At 39.6% G+C, this 26,092-nt stretch overlaps 1 protein-coding gene across 3 annotated transcripts in view; it reads right to left on the minus strand.

The window, feature by feature from the left end:
• The window catches only part of CD28 (CD28 molecule), a 34,774-nt gene extending 26,548 nt beyond the window's left edge, over positions 1 to 8,226 (minus strand). The window contains exon 1 of one of the 3 annotated variants that reach the window (XM_032278527.1): positions 7,741 to 8,226. In XM_032278527.1, coding sequence (XP_032134418.1) covers positions 7,741 to 7,898 — 158 coding nt within the window. In that variant the 5' untranslated portion in view covers positions 7,899 to 8,226. The remainder of the gene's footprint in view (positions 1 to 7,740) is intronic. The other 2 variants (XM_032278529.1, XM_032278528.1) reach the window with 2 other exon arrangements.
• Positions 8,227 to 26,092: the final 17,866 nt, after the last annotated feature.

Genomic DNA, 26,092 nt, shown 5'->3' on the forward strand with positions numbered 1-26,092 from the left:
CACACACACACACACACACACACACACACACACACACACACACACACACACTCAGGGTCACTTGGCTCCTTCCACATGTCAAACATACTTAAGTCACTCAGCCATTTGCCAACATTTATTATTACATGCACAAAATACCATAGTAGACATTTTAGGTGATATAAGTTCCTAATTATCTTCACCTTTTCTATTTCCTCTTCTTTTCACTGTCTCTGTTTTGGCCCCCTCCACTTTTTCTTAACCCTGTCTTTCTTCTCCATGTCTCTGCCTAAACTCAAAAGTCCCACCTGGCCTCCTTTCAGCCAAATCCCAGGCCATTATTCTCTCCTCTTTCCCTTCTATGTTTAATACTATTAGCCACTACCTCTTTGAAACCCTTTCCCCTGTTGGCTTTAGTGACGCTCCACTAGCCTCACTGCCCCTGTCCCCCGCCTCTCTAACCACTTTCTCTCTCTCCTTCATTAGCTAATCATCTTTTTCAGCTGACTCCCATCACAGCCAGTTTCCAGATTCAGCTCCACCCTCTGCTTTTCTAACATTATGCCCTCTCCTTTCAACTCACCATCCATTCCCATAACTTTAGCTTTATTCCAAAGATAAGGATTCTGAAATATTTTCTTCTTACCCAGCCCATTACTCCAAAATTACTTGAAAATAAAGTTTGAACTTCTGAGATCAGTATTCAATCCTTTGCTTACCTGGATTCTCCCCTACTTCTCCTTGCCCCTCACACATTCAGACTTGCATCTGTTCCGAAAGCATGAACCAGTACTCCTGGTTTAACTTCTATATTAATCCAGTTTCTCTTTCCTGAGACAACACGGCGTTAGTAAGAATGTGAACCCTGGAGTAAGGCCATCAGGATTTACATACTTTAGTAGCTTTGTGACTATAAGCAAGATGCTCTACTTGCTCTGTGCTTCAGTTTCCCCATCTATGAAATAGTATAATCACAGTGATCCAATCATAGTAACTACTTCATAGGACTTGGGGGAAGATTAGATGATTTAATACAGGGAAAGCCAGGCAGAATAATACCTGGCACATTATAAGTGCAAAATAAATGTTAGCTAGCAATTATTATTAATAGCAACATTCATTCAAATCTTGTCTACTGTCCAGTCTAATTCCCAACACTTCATAAGGCTTACCTTTCTACATTAATCTTACCAGATTTATTTTATGTATTTATATATTTATTTTATGCTTCCTCATTTTGTTACTAATTCATTCATTTCCTTCTTCAACAAATATTTATTGAGTAACTGCATGCTTGTAGCATTGTGCCTAATACAGAGGTTATAAGAATGAATAAGACATGATTCTGCCCTGAAGGAGTTCATAGTCTAGCGGAAAAGAAAATAGATGTGTCAATATACAATAATAATCTGGAGAAACCTGAGAGGGAAAGAAGTCCCTCTCTTTGCCATGTAGGATCTCAGAGAAGGCTTCTTCAGGTAAGAGGTGTAGAGGACATTTCAGATTATAAAAATGATGTATGCAAAGTAAGTCATTAAGCCACCAAATAGCATGATGAGGTAGGGATTGCAAAGTGTTATCATTTATCAGTTTCCAGATGTTACATCCTCCTGTTACATATAATCTACTCAACTAAATCATAGAGGCTGTAAAAGCAGAAAGAACTCAATTAACTACATAATTACTTGTACTATATAATACTTGCGTACTGCCTTTATTTTTCTTTGTTTGTTTGTTTGTTTTTTTAGATGGAATCTCGCTCTGTCACCCAGGCTGGAGTCCATTGGCACAATCTCCGCTCACTGCAACCTCCACCTCCCGGGTTCAAGTAATTCTCCTGCCTTAGACTCCCAAGTAGCTGGGACTACAGGCGTGCGCCACCACGACCAACTAATTTTTGTATTTTTACAAAATACAAAGTAGAGATGGGGTTTCACCATGTTGGCCAGGATGGTCTCAAACTCCTGACCTCAGGTGATCCATCTGCCTTGGCCTCCCAAAGTGCTGAGATTACAGGCATGAGTCACCATGGCCAGCCTATATTTCTTTTTATATTCTCTCAGACTCCTGTGGAGATTAAAATATGAGAAGTTTAATAAATATTTGTTAAGTTGAGCTACACCTCTATCAGAACTCCTCTTCCAAGACCAAAATAAAGGCTGAAGTATCCAGGAGATGCTTCTTCAAGGAGGTGGAACTTTCACCAAAAGTCTAAAGTGAAAGGCAATTAGGTACATGGTGGATTGTGAGTCAATGAGGTGATTCAGATGCTGCAGAAATGAGCTCACAATTAGATCAAAGGTCAAAGTGAACTATGATTGAGTAATTCTGAATGACACCATCAGGAACCATTAACCTGGTTATATTGTCAGCCAGAGTCCCCAAGACAATGAAGGTGATGACAAAGAAAAAGATGACGGTAATGGTGATGCAGAGATAAGGGAGCAGCTCAAAGTTAAGTAAGAAATTCTTCACCACCTCATAGGTTCTCTTCCAGCAGTGAAAACAGAAGCACATATAACCTGCATGATGACACCAGACTACATAAACATGCCTTTGAAACTAGCATTGAAATAATGAGGTCAAAGAAGTCTAAACTCTGTTTCCAAGCTTGTACCAAGTGACTGAGTAGTTCTTGATTCTATCCAGTGCACCTCTCCTCTAGTGTTTGGAGCCATCAAAATGAGATTAACAAGGGAAAAGTTAGACCCTCGCATGCAACCAACTCTCTGTGGGACCTGGGTTATCTTCCCCCCAGCTTCAGGCACCAATTCTCATTCCATAATTATCAGACTCAAAGCTCTGAGTGAATTGTCTTGTTTTTTTTTTTATTATTTTTCGTGCTAACACCCTGTCATTGTTCAAAAACAGTCAAAGAAATCACTGTAAAAGAGATACACCTTAATCAGAGACCCCTTCAGTCAGTCACAAAACCACCCTGATGTCATTTTTCCAGATGCTCAGCTAAACTATCTACTGACAACTATCTACTCCAGCCTCTGTGCTGTTCCATAAATAATAAATTTCTTGAAGAAAAAGGCAAACAAAAATTTAACCAACATGAAAAAGAGAAAAAGATTCTATCCCTTGCCATGATCTGCTGGGAAACAACTATGCTTTTAAGATGTGTCTGTCCTCTGATTTTCAGACAACAGAGTCTGAAATGAATTGTGTCTCCTCATCAGTGCCTACACTAGTGAATAAAGGGCTTTTGTGCTAGAGATGATAAACCACAAACAAAATTTTCTTCTGGGATGTTGGTGGCAATAAAAAATTTCATTTTGTAAATGTCAGCACACTGAATTCAGGAAATACTTGGAGGAAGATATCCACACAAGATAAAAGCCAAATGTTAATCATATGGCATTTCTCCACCTTGAAAAAAAAGACTAAAGACTTTAAAAAGGAGGAGGGTCTATGTCTTAAAGAAGGGAAGGCAGCGAGATCCTCTCCCCACCCATAGTAAAAGTTTGAATGTGAGAGCTTTGGAGTTAAAATCACAGATTCATTTCTATTTCTAATTAACTGTAGCAATGACTCATTTCATTTCCTGGTATTGATATATTGATATTCATTTTACAGTCCTTGCTGTAAATGACCTTGCTGGATGATTGCCTTAAAAAACACAGTGTGTTGGCTGGGCACGGTGTCTCATGCCTGTAATCCCAGAACTTTGGGAGGCCAAGGTGGGCATATCACTTGAGGTCAGAAGTTCGAGACCAGCCTAGCTAACATAGTGAAACCCCGTCTCTACTAAGAATAAAAAAAAAAAAAAATTATCCAGGCCTGGTGGCAGGCGCCTGTAATCCCAGCTACTCGGGAGGCTGAGGCAGGAGAATTGCTTGAACCCTGGAGGCAGAGGTTGCAGTGAGCCGAGATTGCACCACTACACTCCAGCCTGGGTGACAGAGTGGGACATATCTCACACACACACACACACACACACACACACACAAATACACACACACACCCCCCACAGTGTGTTAACTAGGGCATGGTAGTAGAGAAAAACAAATCCTTAAGCAATGTCTATACCTTTGAAATATCAATCAAATTTACTTGAAATAACAAAAACATCCAATTTCTTTTAACAGAAAAACTGGCCACAGCGCATTGGAATTCATGTAAATATGGCAATCTGTTGATTATTTTTTTATGTTCATTTTTTCACCTTACTTTCCCAAGCCCAGCCTTGGAGCAACACTTAACTGTGAGAAACAGTCCAGTGAAATTGTAAAAGAAAAATTAAATTTAAAAGTTAAAAAAAAAGAGAGAGAGAAACTGTGAGAAACAAATTACTTCTTCTTTCTGTATACAGCTAGCTCAGGGGAGTCACTTGCTGAAGACTAAAAATAAAGTTTTTAATTACTTTGCTTTGCTGATGACTTTTTATTAAATGTCAGTTATTTTTCTGCCTTCTGTGCCTCTCTCCGAAAAATAAGTGCTGAGAGGAAGGCATTGGAGAAATTAGCTGTGTCCAAACTGGCAATTTTTATAGTTTTTTTTGCCAAAGTTTTGGAGAAATGAAAAGGAATGATCTCATGGAAAAATAAGTGGTGTTATGCTAATTTTCCTCTTGATACTGGATGATTAGGCTTGTTAAAAAATAATCAATATAGCCTGAAACATGTGACTGATGCCGTGTATTTTGTGCATATTATCCTTCTATCATCAATCCCAGATCATTTCCCTTTTAAGGGTCTGTAGTTCTGGGCTGGACTCATATCCCAAAGTCCAGCAAAATCCTCTCTGTGAATCTCAGTTGTACAATTATCCAAGTCTAGTAGAAAACATGCAAAGGGCTTGTCTAAGTTAAGGTTTCCTCACTCTTCCTAAATCATACTTCTTTAAATTAGCTATAAGTATCTCTCTACACTATCATCCGAATCATAAGGAATCAGGTTAGACTTAACCTTTATAGAATAAAGGTTAAGTCTCTATTTTAAGCTATGCTATGAAAAATGTTACATTATTAAATTAATGGAAAAAGAAACCATTCTTTATATACATGCAGGCACACAGGCGCGCAAACTGACACACACCTCAACACAGGCGTAACAGTGGTTTCTCAGACCTAGGCAGGACAATTACACTTTGACCAGAGAATTTCCTTATCTATAATTTCTTAATGGAAGGTAAATACAGAGAAAGGGAAAGTACACAAGAAGCTTTGCACCATTTGATTAGAATGGATCATTTTTTTTTTTTTGCTCTGATGCCCAGGCTAGAGTGCAGGAGTGCCATTGCAGCTCACCGCAAACTTCTGCCTCCCAGGTTCAAGCAATTCTCCTGCCTCAGCCTCCCAAGTAGCTGGGATTACAGCTGTGTGCCACCACATGTAGCTAATTTTTTTGCATTTTTAGTAGATACGGGGTTTCACCATGTTGGCCCGGCTGGTCTCCAACTCCTGACTTCAAGTGATCCACCCGTCTCGCCCTCCCAGAGTGCTGGGATTACAGGTGTGAGCCACCGTGCCTGGCCGGATCATACATTTTTGTGTTATCATTGTTTTCTTCCTCAAAAGTTTTCTTACTGGAAAAGACTGTGTAAAAGTGTTCCCTTCACTCCCATCCCTTTCCTTCTTTATTAGATAGCTACTCAGTATCTAATGCTAAAAGGTACTGGGAAAGTGAATTGGCATTTGAAAAGTAAATCTATCTCAGAGTAGAAAACAAAGACCCTATGTGTGTGAACTCTCCAACCACTTAGCTAGCTAGCCCCATTTTAGTAAACTTTCTAAAGAAAACATAAAGCTTTGAGTCTTACCAAAAACTTTTCAAAAGAGAGTGAAAAAGTGGTTGACAGGTAAGTGTTCACAAAGCACATCAGAAAAGTATTTAGTGTACGAGTACCAGTGTTAAATAGTTTTCAGTCAGGGTAGCCTTCCCTTGACTGTCTAACAAATTAAGAAATTTTAACTATTTACTTTAAAATAAGTTTGAGAGATCCCTTAAAGATAAGGTAAAATAGATATTTACTTTAAAATAAGTTTGAGAGGTCTCTGGGGAATGGAGGCAGCAAACCAACCATGGCACGTGTGTACCTATGCAACAATCCTGCAACATCTGCACATGTACTACAGAACATAAAGCACAATAAAAACTTAAAAAATAAAATTTTAAAAATAAGGTTTAGGTCTTTTTAAAATAAATTTTAAAGACCCTTATGAATATATTTGGTAGCTATAAATGCTTGGTACCAGATAAGAGAATACCTTATCTCATTGCCAATTCATGTCTTTCATTATATTAACACGTTTTATAAATATACACAATTTGTGCTCACTGGTACAGCAGGCCATAAAATGGGTGGGTATATATGTAACTACTGTACCAACAGATTGGGAAATCATACTCTTTGGGCTACATACACTTAATGTTTAAGAATAACACCAAATAATGCAGTACAGGAACTGCCAAAATAAATAAGAAAGAAAACTGAAGACACTGGCTTTTCAATGTATTTTTCAGGGAAAAATAATTGTCCTTATTTAAGCATGACTGTTGACCCCTATCAGTCCAGTTTTGGAGCCAAGCGGGGACCTTTTTCTAACTCTGAGAACAAGTTGAAAGAACATCTTACTCCAGCCCACCAAAGTTACAAGCTGTTTCTGTTAGGAATGCGATTGTGATTTTCTGAAGTTAATTTAACCGTGGATTTACCTGGGTCCATGAAATTACAAATCACAGCATGTTAGATGGAACAGACAGCATAATAATCAACAACCCCGGCTCTGGAGTCAGACTAAGGTAATTCAGACCCTGTCTCCAAGAGGTGCCACCTGTACATCCCTGTGCAAATTCCCTTAACGTGCCCACCCCTCAGTCTCTTCACCTGAAATGAAGTTAACTGTAATATCTGCCTCCTAGTTATGAGAACTGTGTGCTGCTCAAAGTGCAAGATATATCCTCCTCATCATCTTCATTGGGAACTTAAAGAATTTTAATCTAAGAAAATAGATTTTGGCCAATTATAAAAGAAAACTAATTTATTAATATTGGTATTGTAGCAGCTTCTGTGGTGACTCCAGGATTCACTTTGGAACTCATTCAGTTAAGGTAGATAGAGCAATTACAATTCGCATTTATCTTGAGAGCCAAGAACTGACTGAGCTAATCCATTCACATGGATTATTTCATTTTAGCCTCACAATGACTTTGAGGTGAGGTTTATTATCATTCCCACTTTACAGATAAGGAAACTGAGGTTTAGAGAGTTTAAATTGCAGCCTAAGTTTAGCTAGTGAGAATTGGACCTGTGGTAGGAACACAGGCAGCCTAAATCCAGAACTTCCAGAACCAATCTACTTACGGCAGCTCTCTTAAATTAAAAAGAAGAAGAAAAAGAAAGAAACTATATATAAGTTAAAAATTCTTGGCTGGGTGTGGTGGCTCATGACTGTAATCCCAGCGCTTTGGGAGGCAGAGACAGATGGATTGCTTGAGCTCAGGAGTTCAAGACCAGCTTGGGCAACATAGTGAAACCCCGTCTCAATGTAAATAATAATAATAATAATAATAAATTCTTGGGACACTATCAACTAATAGCTAGAAAAACATCATTTATTTCCAAGGGACTTTTGTTAAGAGACTATAATGTAGTCTAAGAATGAGTGAGTTTCAGAATAACACATTGCCATATTACAGCAAAACTACAATTCAAATGTTCAAATTTCATACATTATTAGAAGTTTAAAATAAACTAAGCCAACTGCAAGACCTCAAAAAAAATTTAGAGAAGAAAGAAATTAAAATTGTTTACCTGTTGCTTGAATTGAGGGGAATAAGTTGAGAACCAAGAGCAGCCTGAGCATCTTTGTCCTGACGATGGGCTAGGGTTCCAGCCCCTCCTCCTTGAGGAACCTGCAGTGTGAGGGGAACTGAAAGACACACCTGCCAAGGCCTGACAGTCTCCGTCATCCACGGCCACCACCACTGCCACCATCCCCTTAGGGCACATGATCAGGGGACTCAAACCACAAGGCATCCTGACTGCAGCATTTCACACAGGATATAACGTTGTTTTGATGACTTTAGACTTTTACTTCTGTTTATAAAGACCTTTTTATTCTGTCACTGAAAAATAGTGGGTCACCACATGATGGGCTCATGGGAATTATTCTTTATTAATGGATATCAGAGTTGTGGAAAAGGGGTGCTTGAAATCCAGGAGAGATTAAAGGGGAGACAAAGCGTTCTTAAGATAGAATAGGCTGGGAGCAGTGGCTCACACCTGTAATCCCAGCAATTGGGAGGCCAAAGCTGGTGGATCACTTGAGGCCAGGAGCTTGAGACCAACCTGGCCAACCTGGTAAAACCCCATCTCCACTAAAAATACAAAAAATTAGCCACGCATGGTGGCGGGTGCCTGTAATCCCAGCTACTAGGGAGGCTGAGGCAGGAGAATCACTAGAACACAGGACATGGAGGTTGCCATGATCCAAGATCATGCCACTGCACTCCAGCCAGGATGACAGAATGAAATCCACCTCAAACCTCAAAAAAAAAAAAAAAAAAAAATTATAAATGAAGTCTCTCACAGAGGAGAGATTTTCATAGGATGGGCACAGGTTGTGTAGAAAAGACAATGGTAAGAACTCTACTGAGGAATTGGGAAATGTCTGGATAAATGTTTAAAGAAGTTGTAAATATTAGGAATGTAACATTTGTGTGGGACATAAGGTAGCCCTCTGGAGCTTTTGGCAGACAGTGCTTGATTTATGTCAAGCTTCCTCCAAATCACTTCTTTGGAACTTTGCAAAATCCATCCTACTTGCAAGCAACCAGCCAGCTGAGTATCTGGAGGAGGTTCCCTAAGCTAAGGGAAAGTCAAAACAACACTGCATGTTCTTAGCAGGACGGTAAGGCAACAAAAAGCCCCTTGGCAGCTCACACTCTCTATGTCCCTCAAGGTTAAGTAATAGGGCACAAAAGGAGGCGGCTCCGTGGCAGGATTTCTGAGACTCATAACCACTCCTCTGCACTCTGCTTCAACTCCCAGGCCCTTTGCAGAGAAAGTTATTCCACCAGCATGACCAACTGCTCTCATCTTCTGGTACTCAGTGACTTCCTCAAATTTTTTCCAGTAATTTTTTTCTTCTTTCTTGATAATCTAAGCTTTGCGTAACTATTCTAGCTGGGGGTTTTGTGTATGTGGGTTTTGTTTTTTTTTTTTAAGATAACTTGTGGCTGGGTGTGGTGGCTCACGCCTGTAATCCCAGCACTTTGGGAGGCCAAGGTAGGTGTATCATGAGGTCAAGAGATTGAGACCATCCTGGCCAACATGCTGAAACCCTGTCTCTACTAAAAATACAAAAATTAGCTGGGCGTGGTGGCACATGCCTCTGGTCCCAGCTACTCGAGAGGCTGAGGCAGAAGAATCACTTGAACCCAGGAGGCAGAGGTTGCAGTGAGCCGAGATTGGCCACTGCACTCCAGCCTGGCAACAGAGCAAGACTCCATCTCAAAAAAAAATAAAAGATAGCTTGTATTGCTTTTTATTCTGACTATAAAATTAAGACATATTTCATAGAGAATGTTTAGAAAAATTATAAACATTAAAACAAGATTCATCCATAATCTTACCACCCTAATATAAACACTGCTAATATTCTAGTCCACTGCCTTGCATCTGTTTGTCTATTAAGATTTTTACATATTTAATATCGTGTTTTACTTATAATTTTCAACAAATATGTACTATTATCTGTTATATCTTTAACATTTTCCCATGTCATTTAAGTATTCTTTATAAACATCATTTGTAATTGATGCATAATATTCCATTCTATAATTATATCACAAATTCTTTAACAAACCCCTGGTGTTGTTACCTTTTTTTCTTTGCTATTTTAAAGAGCTATAGTCAAACTCTCTGATGACCTAGTTGTAAGAGGAGGCAGGCTTCATGTCCCTCTCTCCTGATCTGATAAATGACAGATCAAAACTATTTCCTCTCCTGGTAGACCTTCTTTGTTCACAGCTCAACTTTCTCACAGACACAGTCTTTGTGAACCTCCCTTACACATCTTTCTGCCCTTTGGAGAAATTTGTCCTTGGAATGATTCATTCACACTTCTGAGCTGTATGTAAGTGACAAAACCATGCTCCAAGTCGTGGAGAAGTTTCATTTCTAAAATTCTACTCAGCCATCCTGGCTCTGACCCTCCATCCAGTTAGGGGAACCCATGCCTTACCCAGGGCCTGATGTCTATCTGGGGAAAATTTACAGATGGCACTGTGACCTTTTCTAAAAGGTCATCCCTATTCCAGAGCCAACAGCCTTCCTAGATCTTAGAACAAGAGGCTCTGAGACTCATTATACAGGCTGAGAATAGATGCAGTAGAAACAAAGGTGCCCACTAGTTTTCTATGATCAACAACAAGAGGCTGAGGAGTAAGTTAAAAACTGTCTTCAAGCATATTAAAGATGACTATATAGCATCTAGTTAATATTACACAAATAGTAGTAATCAGGTGAAACTTAGCTGAAAAGAAACAGTTCACTCATTTGGTCTAACTCCCTTATCCTGCAAACAAGGAAGCTGCAGCCCAGAGAGGTCAGTTGACTTAAATGAATTCACAAAACAATAATCAAGTATAATTGGCCTTATTATTTGACCAGCCATATTTGATTTTCATTCCATAGAATAAAAAGAAACACAAGCTTTGACAGTTGCCTTCCTTTGTTTTAACATGTATGACCCTAAAGAGGCAAATCCTTACACATTTGCTTGTGAAATCCAATGGCATTCATATATACCAAGGGTAAGAAATGACAGGGATAAAATAAGAACCTTAAGATCATCAATATACAGGATACTGAGACCCTACTACATTTTTAGTAAAAATAATAGCTAGCATTTCCATACCAAGAACTTTACATTCCAGATCTCATTTAATACACAATCTGTGAGGAAGATTATTATTATTATCCTATTTTACATATGAGAAAACTGATCTGAGAAAGGGTTAAGAATTATCAGAACAAAATAATGTCATTTTTCACAGAATTAGAAAAAGCAATCTTAAAACTCTTATGAAACCAAAAAGAGCCTGAATAGCCAAAGCAATCCTAAGTGAAAAGAACAAAGCTTGAGGCATCACATTACCTAACTTCAAATTAATGATAAGACTATAGTAACCAAAATACCATGGTACTGGTATAAAAATAAGAAAAAAAAATAGATACATAGAACAATGGAACAGAACGAAAACAAAAAGATGATGCCACTTACCTACAACCAACTGATCTACAACAAAGTCAACAAAAACATATGCTGGGGAAAGGACTCTCTATTCAATGAATGGTGCTGAGAAAATTGGCTAGCCATAGGCAGAAGAAAGAAACTGGGCACATACCTCCCACCATATACGAAAATTAACTCAATATGCATTAAAGCCCTAAATGTAAGACCTGAAACTATAAAAATCCCAGTTGCCTTTTTTTCAGTTGAACAGCCAACTCTGTCTCCCAGGTGTTCCAGTCGCCAGTGGAAATGACGCCCGGATTTGTGTGAGTTTTTGCATGGAGACCTGCTGCACTGGCTGAAACAGCTGTGCTGGAGACTCGTGGTGCATTTCCGGAAAAAAAAAAAGGCGGCTGAAACAGGGAGCCAGGTGATCTGGCTTGTCTGGTCCCACCCCCACAAAGACCAGCAATCTGAAACCCTCTGGATTGAGGGTTTCACAGAAAGCATAGCTAGACCCAGGACAGTCCAGGTCTGTCAGGGGGAAGGGCAACACTGCCACTACCGAGGCAGTCTGCCATTACTGAGGCAGTCCACCATTACTGAGGCAGTCAGCCATTATTGAGGCAGTCTGCCATTACCGAGGCAGTCTGCCATTACAGAGACAGTCTGCCATTACAGAGGCAGATCACCATTACCGAGGCAGTTCTAACTATACCCCTATGAACAAAACTGCAAGGAAGTTCACACAGCAGCTGGGCAGAGCCCATGGCAGCTGAGCAACACCTCTGCTGACAGACTGTGACTAGGCTACCTCCTTGCTGGGCAGGGCATCTCTGAAAAAAGGCAGCAGAATGACAGGAACTTATAAAGCCCCACCTTCCCATGACAGAGCACCTGGGAAAAAAAGGTGGTTATGAGTTCTGCTGTAGCAGACTTAAACGTACCTGCCCAGCAGCTCTGAATGGAACAGAGCTCACAGCACAGCACTTGAGCTCCTATGAGGGACAGACTGTCTCTGCAAGCAGCTCTCCGACCCCTGTATAACCAAAGAGACACCTCATAAAGGAGAGATCAGGCTGACATCTGGTGGGTATCCTTCTGGGACAAAGATAACAGAAGAAGAAACTGGCTGCAACCCTTACTGTTCTACAGCTGCTGCAGGTGATCCCCAGGCAAGCAGGGTCTGAAGTGGACCTCCAGCAGTCCTACAGCAGGGGGGCCTGACTGTTAGAAGGAAAACTAAGAAACAGAAAGAAATAACTTCATCAGCAACAAAAAGGATGTCCACTCAGAAACCCCATCTGAAAGTCACCAACCACAAAGACCACAGGTATATAAATCCACAAGGATGGGAAGAAACCAGTGCAAACAGGATTAAAATACCCAAAATCAGAATACCTCTCCTTCTCCAAGGAATCTCCTCATCAGCAAGGGAACAAGGCTGGATGGAGAATGAGTCTGATGAATTGACAGAAACAGGCTTCAGAAGGTGGGTAATAACAAATTTCTCTGAGTTAAAAGATCATGTTTTAACCTAATGCAAAGAAACTAAGAACCTTGAAAAAAGGTTTGATGAAATGCTAATGAGCATAAACAGCTTCGAGAGGAATATAAACGAATCGATGGAGCTGAAAAACACAAGAACTTCGTGAAGCATACACAAGTTTCAATAGCCGAATCAACTAAGCAGAATAAAGGATATCACAGATTGAAGATCAACTCAATGAAATAAAATGAGAAGGCAATATTAGAGAAAAAAGAGTAAAAAGAAATGAGCAAAGCCTCCAAGAAATATGGGATTATGTGGAAAGACCTAATCTACATTCGATAGGTTTACCTGAATGTGACAGAGAGAATGAATCCAAGCTGGAAAACACTCTTCAGGATATTATCCAGGAGAACTTCCCCAACCTAGCAAGGCAGGCCAACATTCAAGCCCAAGAAATACAGAGAACACCACAAAGATATTCCTCAAGAAGAGCAACCCCAAGGCACATAACCATCAGATTTACCAGGGTTGAAATGAAGGAAGAAATGCTAAAGGAAGCCAGAGAGAAAGGTCAGGTTACCCACAAAGGGAAGTCCATCAGACTCACAGCAGATCTCTCAGCAGAAACCCTATAAGCCCGAAGAGAGTGAGGCGAATGTTCAACATCCTTACAGAAAGGAACTGTCAACCTAGAATTTCATATTCAGCCAAACTAAGCTTCATAAGCGAAGGAGAAATAAAATCCTTGATGAACAAGCAATTGCTCAGATATTTCATCGCCACCAGGCCTGCTTTACAAGAGCTCCTGAAAGAAGCACTAAACATAGAAAGGAGCAACCGGTACCAGCCACTCCAAAAACGTACCAAATGGTAAAGAACATCGACACAATGAAGAAACCGTGTCAACTAATGGGCAAAACAACCAGCTAGCATCAAAATGGTGGGATCAAATTCACATATAACAATATTAAGCTTAAATGTAAATGGGCTAAATGCCCCAATCAAAACACACAGACTGGCAAATTGGATAAAAAGTCAAAACCCATCAATGTACTGTATCCAGGAAACCCATCTTGCATGCAAGGATACACATAAGCTCAAAATAAAGGGATGGAGGCAGATCTACCAAGCAAATGGAGAGCAAAAAAAAGCAGGAGTTGCAATCCTAGTCTCTGATAAAATAGACTTTAAGCCAACAAAGATCAAAAGAGACAAAGCAGGACATTACATAATGGTAAAAGGATCAATGCAACAGAAGAGCTAACAATCCTAAATATATACGTGCCCGATACAGGAGCACCCAGATACATAAAGCAAGTTCTTAATGACCTACAAAGAGACTTAGACTCCCACACAATAACGGTGGGAGACTTTAACACTCCACTGTCAATATTAGACAGATCAACGAGACAGAAAATTGACAAGGATATCCAGGACTTGAACTCAGACCTGGACCAAGCAAACATAATAGACATTTGCAGAGCTTCTCTCCACCCCAAATCCACAGACTATACATTCTTCTCAGCACCACATCAAACTTACTCTAAAATTGACAACATAATTGGAAGTAAATCACTCCTCAGCAAATGTGAAAGAACGGAAATCATTACAAATAGTCTCTCAGACCACAGTGCAATCAAATTAGAACTCAGAATTCAGAAACTAACTCAGAATCACAAAACTTCATGGAAACTGAACAACTTGCTCTTGAATGTTGACTGGATAAACAATGAAATGAAGGCAGAAATAAAGATATTCTTGGAAACCAACGAGAAGAAAAACGCAACGTACCAGAATCTCTGAGACACATTTAAAGCAGTGTCTAAAGGAAAATGTATAGCAATAAATGCCCATATAAGAAGCAAGGAAAGAGGTAAAATCGACACCCTATCATCAAAATTGAAAGAGCTAGAGGAGCAAGATCAAAAAAACTCAAAACCTAGCAGAAGACAAGAAATAACTAAGATCAGAGCAGAACTGAAAGAGATAGAGACACAAAACCCTTCAAAAAAAATCAATAAATGCAGGAGCTGGTTTTTTGAAAATATTAACAAAACACACAGGCCACTAGACAGATTAATAAAAAAGAAAAGAGAGAAGAATCAAATAGATACAATAAAAAACGATAAAAGGGATATCACCACAGATTCCACAGAAATACAAACTACCATCAGAGATTACTACAAACAACTCTATGCACATAAACCAGTAAACCTGGAAGAAATGGACAAATTCCTGGACACTTACATCCTGCCAAGCCTAAACCAGGAAGAAGTCGAAACCCTGAATAGACCAACAACAAGGGCTAGTTGAGGCAGCAATTAATAGCTTACCAACCAAAAAAAGCCCATGTCCAGATGGGTTCACAGCTGAATTCTACCAGACATATAAAGAGGAGTTGGTACCACTCCTCCTGAAACTATTCCAAGCAATCCAAAAAGAGGGAATCCTTCTCAAATCATTTTATGAGACCAACATCATCCTGATACCAAAACCTGGCAGAGACTCAACAAGAAAAGAAAACTTCAGGCCAATATCCATGATGAACATAGATACAAATATCTTCATTAAAATACTGGAAAACCAATTTTAAGAGCACATCAAAAAGCTTATCCATCACAATCAAGTAGGCTTCATCCCGGGGATGCAAGTCTGCTTCAACATACGTAAGTCTATAAACGTAATTCACCACATAAACAGAACCAAAGACAAAAACCACATGATTATCTCAATAGATGCAGAGAAGGCCTTTGACAAAATTCAACAGCGCTTCATGCTAAAAACCCTCAATAAACTAGGTATCAATGGAACATATCTCAAAATAATAAAAGCTATTTATAACAAACCCACAACCAATATCATACTGAATGGGCAAAAACTGGAAGCATTCGTTTGAAATCTGGCACTAGACAAGGATGCCCTCTCTCACCACTCCTATTCAATATAGTATTGGAAGTTCTAGCCAGAGCAATCAGGCAAGAAAAAGAAATAAAGGGTATTCAATTAGGAAAGGAGGAAGTCAAATTGTCTCTATTTGCAGATGACACGATTATATATTTAGAAGACCCTGTCATCTCAGCCCAAAACCCCCTTAAACTGATACACAACTTCAGCAAAGTGTCAGGATACAAAATCAAATGTGCAAAAATCACGAACATTCCTATACACCAATAACAGACTTAAAGAGAGCCAAAGCAAGAATGAACTGCCATTCACAATGCTACAAAGAGAATAAAATACCTAGGAATACAACTAACAAAGGATGTAAAGGACCTCCTCAAGGAGAACTACAAACCACTGCTCAACGAAATAAAAGAGGACACAAACAGATGGAGAAACATTCCATGTCATGGTTAGGAAGAATCAATATAGTGAAAATGGCCATACTGCCCAAAGTAATTTATAGATTCAACGCTATCCCCATCAAGCTACCAATGACCTTCTTCACAAAACTGGAAAAAAACACCTTAAATTTCATATGGAACCAAAAGAGACCCCACATAGCTAAATCAATGCTAAGAAAAAGAACAAAGCCAGAGGCATCATGCTACCTGACTTCAAACTACTACAAGGCTACAGTAATCAAAACAGCATGGTACTGGTACCAAAACAGAGATATAGACCAATGGAACAGAACAGAGGCCTCGGAGGCAATGCCACACATCTACAACCATCTGATCTGTGACAAACCTGACAAAAACAAGCAATGGGGAAAGGATTCCCTATTTAATAAATGGTGTTGGGAAAACTGGCTAGCCATGTGCAGAAAGCAGAAACTGGACCCCTTCCTGACACCTTACACTAAAATTAACTCCAGATGGATTAAAGACTTAAAAATAAGACCTAATACCATAAAAACCCTAGAAGAAAACCTAGGCAAAACCATTCAGGACATAGGCATAGGCAAGGACTTCATGGCTAAAACGCCAAAAGATTTGGCAACAAAAGCCAAAACAGACAAATGGGATCTAATTATACTACAGAGCTTCTGCACAGCAAAAGAAACAATCATTAGAGTGAAGTGGCAACCAACAGAATGGGAAAAAAATTTTGCAAGCTACCCATCTGACAACTTATATCCAAAATCTACAAAGAACTAAAACAGATTTACAAGAAAAAAAACAAAGAACCCCATTGAAAAGTGGGCAAAGTATATGAACAAACACTCTTCCAAACAAGACATATGTGAGGCCAACAAACATATGAAAAAATGCTCAACATCACTGGTCATTAGAGAAATGCAAATCACAACTACATTGAGATACCGTCTCATGCCAGTTAGAATGGCGATCATCAAAAAATCTGGAGACAATAGATGCTGGAGAGGATGTGGAGAAACAGGAACACTTTTACACTGTTGGTGGGAATGTAAATTAGTTCAACCATTGTGGAAGTCAGTGTGGCAATTCCTCAAGGACCTAGAAATAGAAATTCCATTTGCCCCAGCAATCCCATTACTGGGTATATATCCAAAGGATTATAAATCATTCTGTTATAAGGACACATGCACACGAATGTTCATTGCAACACTGTTTACAATAGCAAAGACTTGGAATCAACCCAAATGTCCATCAATGATAGACTGAACAAGGAAAATGTGGCACATATACACCATGGAATACTATGCGGCCATAAAAAACAATGAGTTCATGTCCTTTGTAGGGACATGGATGAAACTGGAAACCGTGGTTCTCAGCAAACTGACACAAGAACAGAAAATCAAACACTGCATGTTCTCACTCATAGGAGGGTGTTGAACAATAACACATGGACACAGGGATGGGAGCATCACACACCGAGGTCTGTTGAGGGGGGACTAGGGGAGGGACAGTGGAGGTAGGTAGTTGGGGAGGGATAATGTGGGGAGAAATGCCAGATATAGGTGATGGTGATGGAGGCAGCAAACCACATTGCCATGTACGTACCTATGCAACACTCCTGCATGTTCTTTATATGTACCCCAGAACCTAAAATGCAATAAAAAACACACACATATATATATCCCAGAAGAAAACCAAGGAAAAAAATCTCTTTACATCAGCCAAGGCAAAGAATTTATGAACAACTCCTCAGAAGCAAAGGCAACAAAAACAAAATAGACAAATGGGACTTAAATAAACTGAAAATCTTCTGCACAGAAAAAAAAAAAAAAAAAAAAAAAAAAAATCAACAAAGTAAACAGACAACCTACAGAATGGGGAAAATATTTGCAAACCATGCATCTCACAAAAGGATAATAACCAGAATCTACAAGGAACTGAAACAACAAGAAAAAAACAACAACCCAGTAAAAAGTGGCCAAAGGACAAAAACAGACATTTTTCTTTCTTTTTGTTTTTTTAATTTACTGTAAGTTCTGGGATACATGTGCAGAACATGCAGGTTTGTTCCATAAGTATACATGTACCATGGTGGTTTGCTGCACCTATCAACCCATCATCTAGATTTTAAGCCGCACATATATTAGGCATTTGTCCTAATGCTCTCCCTTTCCTTGCCCCCACCTCCCAACAAGCCCCAGCGTGTGATGTTCCCCTCACTGTTTCCATGTGAACCCAGTGAGGGGAACGTGTCCCACTTATGAGTGAGAACATGAGATGTTTGGTTTTCTGTTCCTGAGTTGATTTGCTGAGAATGATGGCTTCCAGCTTCATCCATGTCCCTGAAAAGGACATACACTCATTCTTTTTTATAGTTGCATAGTATTCCATGTGCCACATTTTTTTTTTTAAGTCCAGTCTATAATTGGTGGGCATTTGGGTTGGTTCCAAGTCTTTGCTATTGTAAATAATGCTGCAATAAATATACATATTCATGTCTTTATAGTAAAATGATGTATAATCATTTGGGCATATACCCAGTAATGTGATTGCTGGGTCAAATGGTATTTCTGGTTCTAGATCCTTGAGGAATAGCCACACTGTCTTCCACAATGGTTGAACTAATTTACACTCCCACCAACAGTGTAAAAGTGTTCCTATTCCTCCACAGCCTCACCAACATCTGTTGTTTCATGACCTTTTAATAATCACCATTCTAACTAGCATGAGATGTTATCTCACTGTGGTTTTGATTTGCATTTCTCTAATGACCAGTGATGCTGAGCTTTTTTCATGTTTGTTGGCCACATAAATGTTTCTTTTGAGAGTTGTCTGTTCATACCCTTAGCCCACTTTTTAATGAAGTTGTTTTTTTTTTTCGCTTGTAAATTTGTTGAAATGCATTGTAGATTCTGGATATTAGACCTTTGTCAGATGGATAGATTGCAAAAATTTTCTCCCATTCTGTAGATTGACTGTTCACTCTGATGACAGTTGTTTTGTTTTGTTGCTGTGCAGAGCTCTTTAGTTAATTAGATCCCATTTGTCAATTTTGGCTTTTGTTGCGATTGCTTTTGGTGTATTAGTCACGAAGTCTTTGTCCATGCCTATGTCTTGAATGGTATTGCCTAAGTTTTCTTCTAGGGTTTTTATGATTTTACATTTTATATTGAAATTTTTAAGCCATCTTGAGTTAATTTTTGTATAAGGTATAAGAAAGGGGTTCAGTTTCAGTTTTATGCATATGGCTAGCCAGATTTCACAGCACCATTTATTAAATAGGGAATTATTTCCCCTTTGCTTGTCTTTGTCAGGATTATCAAAGATCACATGGTTGTAGATGTGTAGTGTTAATTCTGAGGTCTCTGTTCTGTTCCATTGGTCTATATCTCTGTCATGGTATCAGTACCATGCTGTTTGTGTTACTTTAGCCTTGTAGTATTGTTTGAAGTCAATAGTGTGATGCCTCCAGCTTTGCTCTTTTTGCTTAGGATTGTCTTGACTATATAGGTTCTTTTTTGGCTCCACATAAAATTTACAGTAGTTTTTTTCTAATTCTGCAAAGAAAGTCAACGGTAGCTTGATGGTAATAGCATTGCATCTATAAATTACTTTGGGCAGTATGGCCACTTTCATGATATTGATTCTTCCTATCCAAAAGCATGGAATGTTTTTCCATTTGTTTGTGTCCTCTCTTATTTCCTTGAGCAGTGGTTTGTGATTCTCCTTGAAGTGGTCCTCCATGTCCCTTATAAGCTGTGTTCCTAAGTATTTTATTCTCTTTGTAGCAGTTGTGAATGGCAGTTCACTCATGATTGGGCTCTCTGTTTGTATATTATTGGTACATAGGAAAGCTTGTGATTTTTGCACATTGATTTTGTATCCTGAGATTTTGCTGAAATTGCTTATCAGCTTAAGGGGGTTTGTGGCTGAGATAATGGGATTTCCTTAATACACAATGATGTCATCTGCAAACAGAGACAATATGACTTCATTTCATCCTATTTGAACAAAGCTTTATTTCTTTCTCTTGCCTAATTGCCCTAGCCAAAACTTTCAGTACTATGTTAAATAGGAGTGGTAAGAGAGGGCATCCTTGTCTTTTGCCAGTTTTCAAAGGGAATGCTTCCAGCTTTTGACCATTCATTATGATATTGGCTATGGGTCTGTCATAAATAGCTCTTATTATTTTGAGATATATTCCATCAATGCCTAGTTTATTGAGAGTTTTTAGCATGAAGGGATGTTGAATTTTATTGGAGGCCTTTTCTGAATCTATTGAGATAATCATGTGGTTTTTGTCATTGGTTCTGTTTATGTGATGGATTACATTTATTGACTTGTGTATGTTAAACCAGCCTTGCATCCCAGGGATGAAGCCAACTTGATTGTGGTGCTGGATTCAGTTTGCCAGTATTTTGTTGAGGATTTTTGCATCGATGTTCATCAGGGATATCGGCCTGAAATTTTCTTTTTTTCGTGTCTCTGCCAGATTTTGGTATCAGGATGATGCTGACCTCATAAAATGAGTTAGGGAGGAGTATCTTTTTTTCTATTGTTTGAAATAGTTTCCAAAGGAAAGGTACCAGCTCCTCTTTGTACCTCTGGTAGAATTCAGCTGCGAATCTGTCTGGTTCTGGGGGTTTTTTTGGTTGGTAGGCTATTAATTGCTGCCTCAATTTCAGAACTTGTTAGTGGTCTATTCAATGATTCGGCTTCTTCCTGGTTTAGTCTTGGGAGGGTGTAGGTGTCCAGGGATTTATCCATTTCTTCTAGATTTCCTAGTTGATATGCAAAGAGATGTTTATAGTATTCTCTGATGGTAGTTTGAATTTCTGTGGGATCAGTGGTGATATCCCCTTCATCATTTTTTATTGTGTCTATTTGATTCTTCTTTATTTTCTTCTTTATTAGTATGGTTAGTGGTCTATCTATTTTAATCATTTCACAAAACCAGCTCCTGGATTCACTGATTTTTTTTTTTTTGAAGGGGTTTTGTGACTCCATATCCTTCAGTTCTGCTCTGATCTTAATTATTTCTTGTCTTCTGCTAGCTTTTAATTTGTTTGCTCTTGTTTCTCTAGTTCTTTTAATTTATGTTACGGTATTAATTTCAGATCTTTCCTGCTTTGTGATATGGGTATTTAGTGCTATAAATTTCCCTCTTAACACCGCTTTAACTGTGTCCCAGAGATTCTGGTACATTTTCTCTGTGTTCTCATTGATTTCAAAGAACTTCTTTATTTCTGACTTAATTTCGTTATTTACCTGGTAGTCACTCAGGAACAGGTTGTTCAGTTTCCATGTAGTTGTGCGGTTTTGAGTGAGTTTCTTAATCCTGAGTTCTAATTTGAGTGCACTGTGGTCTGCAAGACTGTTTGTTATGATTTCCATTCTTTTACATTTTCTGAGGAGTGTTTAACTTCTAGTTATATGGCTGATTTTAGAATCAGTGTGATGTGGCATTGAAAAGAATGTATATTCAACTGGGAGCTGCAGTCCCAGATCTCAGACACTTCTGTGGTGCTGTCCATGGACAACAGCCCCTCCCTGGACATGGACAGCATCATCACTGAGTCAAGGCACAGTATGAGGAGACAGCCCACCACAGCTGGGCTCAGACTGACAGCATGTACCAGATAAGTATGAGGACCTGCAGACTCTAGCTGGGAAGCACAGGGATGACCTGCGGGAGGGCATCCCTGGAGGCCACCACCGTAGATGCCCAGAAGCATGAGGAGCTGGCCATTAAGGATGCCAACACCATGTCCGAGCTGGAGGCTGCCCTGCAGCAGGCCAAGCTGGACATGGCGCAGCAGCTGCATGAGTACCAGGAGTTAATGAACACCAAGCTGGCCTTGGACGTCGAGATTGCCACCTACAGGAAACTGTTGGAGGGCCAGGAGAGCTGTCTAGGGTCTGGGATGCAGAACGTAAGTATCCATATGAAGACCACCAGCAGCTATGCAGGTGGTCTGGGCTCGGCCTATGGGGGCCTCACAGGCCCCGGCCTCAGCTACGGCCTGGGCTCCAGCTATGGTTCTGGTGCAGGCTCCAGCTCCTTTAGCCACAGGAGCTCCACCAGGGCCATGGATGTGAAGAAGATTGAGACCCGTAATAAGAAGCTGGCATCCAAATCCTCTGACGTCCTGCCCAAGTGAACAGCTGTGGCAGCCCCTCCCAGCCTGCCTCTCCTGTGGCTGCTCCAGAGCCCAGGAGGGAGGCCGCTGTGGAGGGGAGCACAGGGAACAAGAGACCCACCTAGGCTCAGCCCTAGCCTTCAGCCCACCAGACGGGAGTTTACTGCCTGGGGACACCCCCCCCCCCGCCCCCGTGCCCATGCCTCCAGCTACAAAACAATTCAATTGCTTTTTCTTTTTTCTTTTTTTCTTTGCCAAAAATAAAACCTCGGCTAGCTCTGGAAAAAAAAAAAAAAAAAAAAAAGAATGAATTATTCACAGCAACATGGATGAAACTGGAAGTCATTATACTTAGTGAAATAACTCAGAAACAAAGTCAAACACCACATGTTCTGTGTACCTATTGTACACAGAACATACAGAATAAAATAATGAGTACACATGAACATACAGAATAAAATAATAGACATCAGAGACTCCAAAATGTGGAAGGGTGAGAGGGGGGGTGAGATTGAAAAATTACCTATGGGGTACAATGCTCACTATTTGGGTGGTGGGTACACTAAACGCCCAGACTTCACCACTATACAATATAAGCATGTAAGAAACCTGTACTTGTTCCTCCTAAAGATGGATAGATAGATAGATAGATAGATAGATAGATAGATAGATAGATATAATTTATTTTAAGAGCTATCAAGACAAAAACATAAGTGTATTCATTACCTTTCAGTTGTGAGACATCTAACATGGTATCGCTTCAGAGCTTAAGTGGAGTAACTTAGGAAAGGCGGAGTGGCCCAAATGGCCCTGGGAAGTCATGATTAAACTGTGTTTCATAAAAGTGCGCCTGTATTTTTCTGGAGAAATTCCAGATTTGTTAAATCCACACAAGCCCTTGATATTCAAGGACATATGCATCATGATAAAACAAACAACCTTAATCAATCAACAAGCAGACTGAAGTCTCAACCACATTGCTTGTTAGAGAAAAACATAGTACAGGTGACCAAATTCTACAGGCTGTTTGAAACATAACAGGAACTAAGCTAAAAGTAAAATCCTGTGAGGGAGTTGAGTGAGGAATGACTCTCAGGGCCTTCACCTCTCATTGGTCTCTAGTCAGGACTTTTCTCTCAAATCTGAGTAAATTGCCCCCATTCTTCTAGGTTCAGAGTAAACAGAACCTCTTCAAAGATGCTGACTCCAGCCACCATCAGCTACATACACACCCTCCCCACCTCTGACCCATCTAAACCAGGTCTCCCTGCTATAAACCCCATTGCACTCTTTATACAGTGTGGTGGGAATGCCAAGAAGAAAAAGTAACTACAGATGTGTTTGTGCCATTGTGTTTAATGTCTATGTCCCCCATTACACTATAAACATTATGAGGGTGAATCCATGTCTCTCTCATTTCCAGCTGTATCCCTTGTGTCTAGCTCATAGTAAGTGCTCAATAAGACATTTAGTGAAGGAATGAAATGTTTCACCATTGCTTTCTCTCTCTGGTACTCTGGCCGTGGCAATCTTCCCATCACTGCCTTCCCAAGGATATAATACTAGGAATATTCTTTCTGAAAATAGCACTTCTAGGCTAGGACATCAGCCCTATATTCCTGTCTGTTCCCTACCCTGAGCCGTGCTCAATGATATAGAAGACTCAAAAACCTAACACCTTCACAACTCATTTCTCTTACAGCCAAGGCCAGAGTCATGCCTAGCCACTCAGCATCTCCCTCCTCTTTGTCCTGGGCCACCTGTGGTTCCCACCTGTACCTTGAGAAATGAGGAGCTTCCTGCACAGAATGCATTCCCAGGCTCAGTTTACCATTTAGAATGCAGAACAAGAAAGGTAACTGACTTGGGAGTTATAGTAGCTAACACACAGGACTTGAAGTCCCACAGATTTAGGAATCAAATCTAGTTGGACCACTTTCTAGCTCTGTAATAATCTCAGAAAGCCACAGCCTTAATTCCTCTTGTATAAAATAGGGAAGACAATACCTCACTTAATATGTTGTCCATGTCTCACACAATATGTAAATCTCCCCTGCCTTTAAGACAGAAAGAAGGTTTGATGAATCCCCATTTCATATTTATTGTAGGGTTTGAATAAATGTTTGTTGGAACAACCACAATGGATTGTTGAATATATGTTCAATATATTTATGTGGATTGATTTTACTCTACAGCATGAATGCCACCAGAACCCTGATTTTTAAATTAGCGTAGTATTCCTCCTTGATGTACAATCCTTCAGTATTATATACCAGTAGAAACTGCAAAGTATCATTGAAGAGTCTTTAAGAATTATTGTGGTCAAGCTGGCCAATGACAAGCCCTGTGGCTCTCTCGTACAGAGCAAGCCTACCAGGATAATATCTTCTTTGATCTAAATTCCAGCCAGAAACTTGCCTTTCGTTTCCGTTTCTAATCTTCCCAAAGCTCTGCCTTACAGAGGCTCAAATTCTCACATGGTGATTGTAGGGAAATAATGAAGCCTGGGATTTTCTGTTTGAGCTATGTGGTATTATTCCAGCTGTTGCTATGAAACACTTTGTCAAAAAAATAGACAAAGATGAAGTTAAGAAAGTCATGCATATTATCACAAATCAGCAGAACCAAAGCCTGAAAAAAAACTATGCTAAGCCTAAGAGAAATAAAAATAAGAAATAATGACCATATTGATTGACTAATCCCACTGAATAAACAAGCATTACAAAAAGATGTATTTGCAGGAACAATCCATGAGGGTTTATTAAGGATTACATGAAAAAAAAATGGTGTTACATTAAAAATATGGTTAAAAGTAGCTTAAAACAATTACCTAAAAACCTTTTGATCACTTAGAGAGACAGGCCTATTACTCCAAGTTATAAAAGCAGTAGCTAACATTTATTACAGGCATCCTGCCGCCAGGTACTGTGCTAAGATTATGCATGCATTAACTCATTTAATCCTCATAACAACCTAGGGAGATGGTACTACTATTATCTCCATTTTATAAATAAGCGAATCTAATCTTATAAAACTTAAGTAAATTTGCCCACAATGATATAGCAAGCAGAAAAGCAGAGATTTGAACTCAACTTCATCTGACTCAAAAAATGGAACTCTAGATTTGAGCATCATGGGAAAGGTAGACACAGTCCTGATGAACTAGTAGCTTGATCATGTGATTGACAGATAGTGAAGAGGTTAGGAGCAAGGTTTCTAAAGAGAAGTGTACCTTCTGTATAGGCAATCTGACCTTCAGACACCAACTTTATAAAGATTCAGTTAGAAGTCTATGTGTGACTTGCAAAGTCTTCCTTTATTCCAGGATATGATTGATGCAGTTCTTTTTTTGAGATGGAGTTTCGCATTTGTTGCTCAGGGCAGAGTACAGTAGCACGATCTTGGCTCACTGCATCTCTGCCTCTTGGGTTAAAGCAATTCTCCTCCCAAGTAGCAGGGATTACAGGCTCATGCCACCATGTCCAACTAATTTTTGTATTTTTAGTAGAGACAGGGTTTCATCATATTGATCAGGCTGGTTTTGAACTCCTGACCTCAGGTGATCCACCCTCCTCAGCCTCCCAAAGTGCTAGGATTATAGGCATGAGCCACCACGCCTAGCCTGATGCAGTTCTTATTACTTCCCTGCCGACTTTATATTCATGTAGACCCAGACAAGAGAAGATGCAAAACTTGTGTAGTTGTGACATCATCCTGTAGAAATTAATCCTGACCAGACCATGAATTTGTGTACAGCAAGAGCAATACATCACGAACCCAGGGAGTGTTGAGCTGAGCTTTAGGACCGCTCCATGACAAAAGGTCCATTCACTTGATCCTCTGAAAAAAAGCAGATGGGGGTGGCAGACATAAAAAAATGTCAATTGTCATCATTAAAGGTGGGAGAAAACTATCGCCAATAATACTCCGTCTAAACTATTATGACAGGGTAAACTTATAAGTCTTAGGTCCA

This window comes from Sapajus apella, unplaced genomic scaffold (genome assembly GCF_009761245.1).
Source record: "Sapajus apella isolate SASKATOON/1434 unplaced genomic scaffold, GSC_monkey_1.0 scaffold10, whole genome shotgun sequence".
Classification (NCBI taxonomy): Eukaryota; Metazoa; Chordata; class Mammalia; order Primates; family Cebidae; genus Sapajus; species Sapajus apella.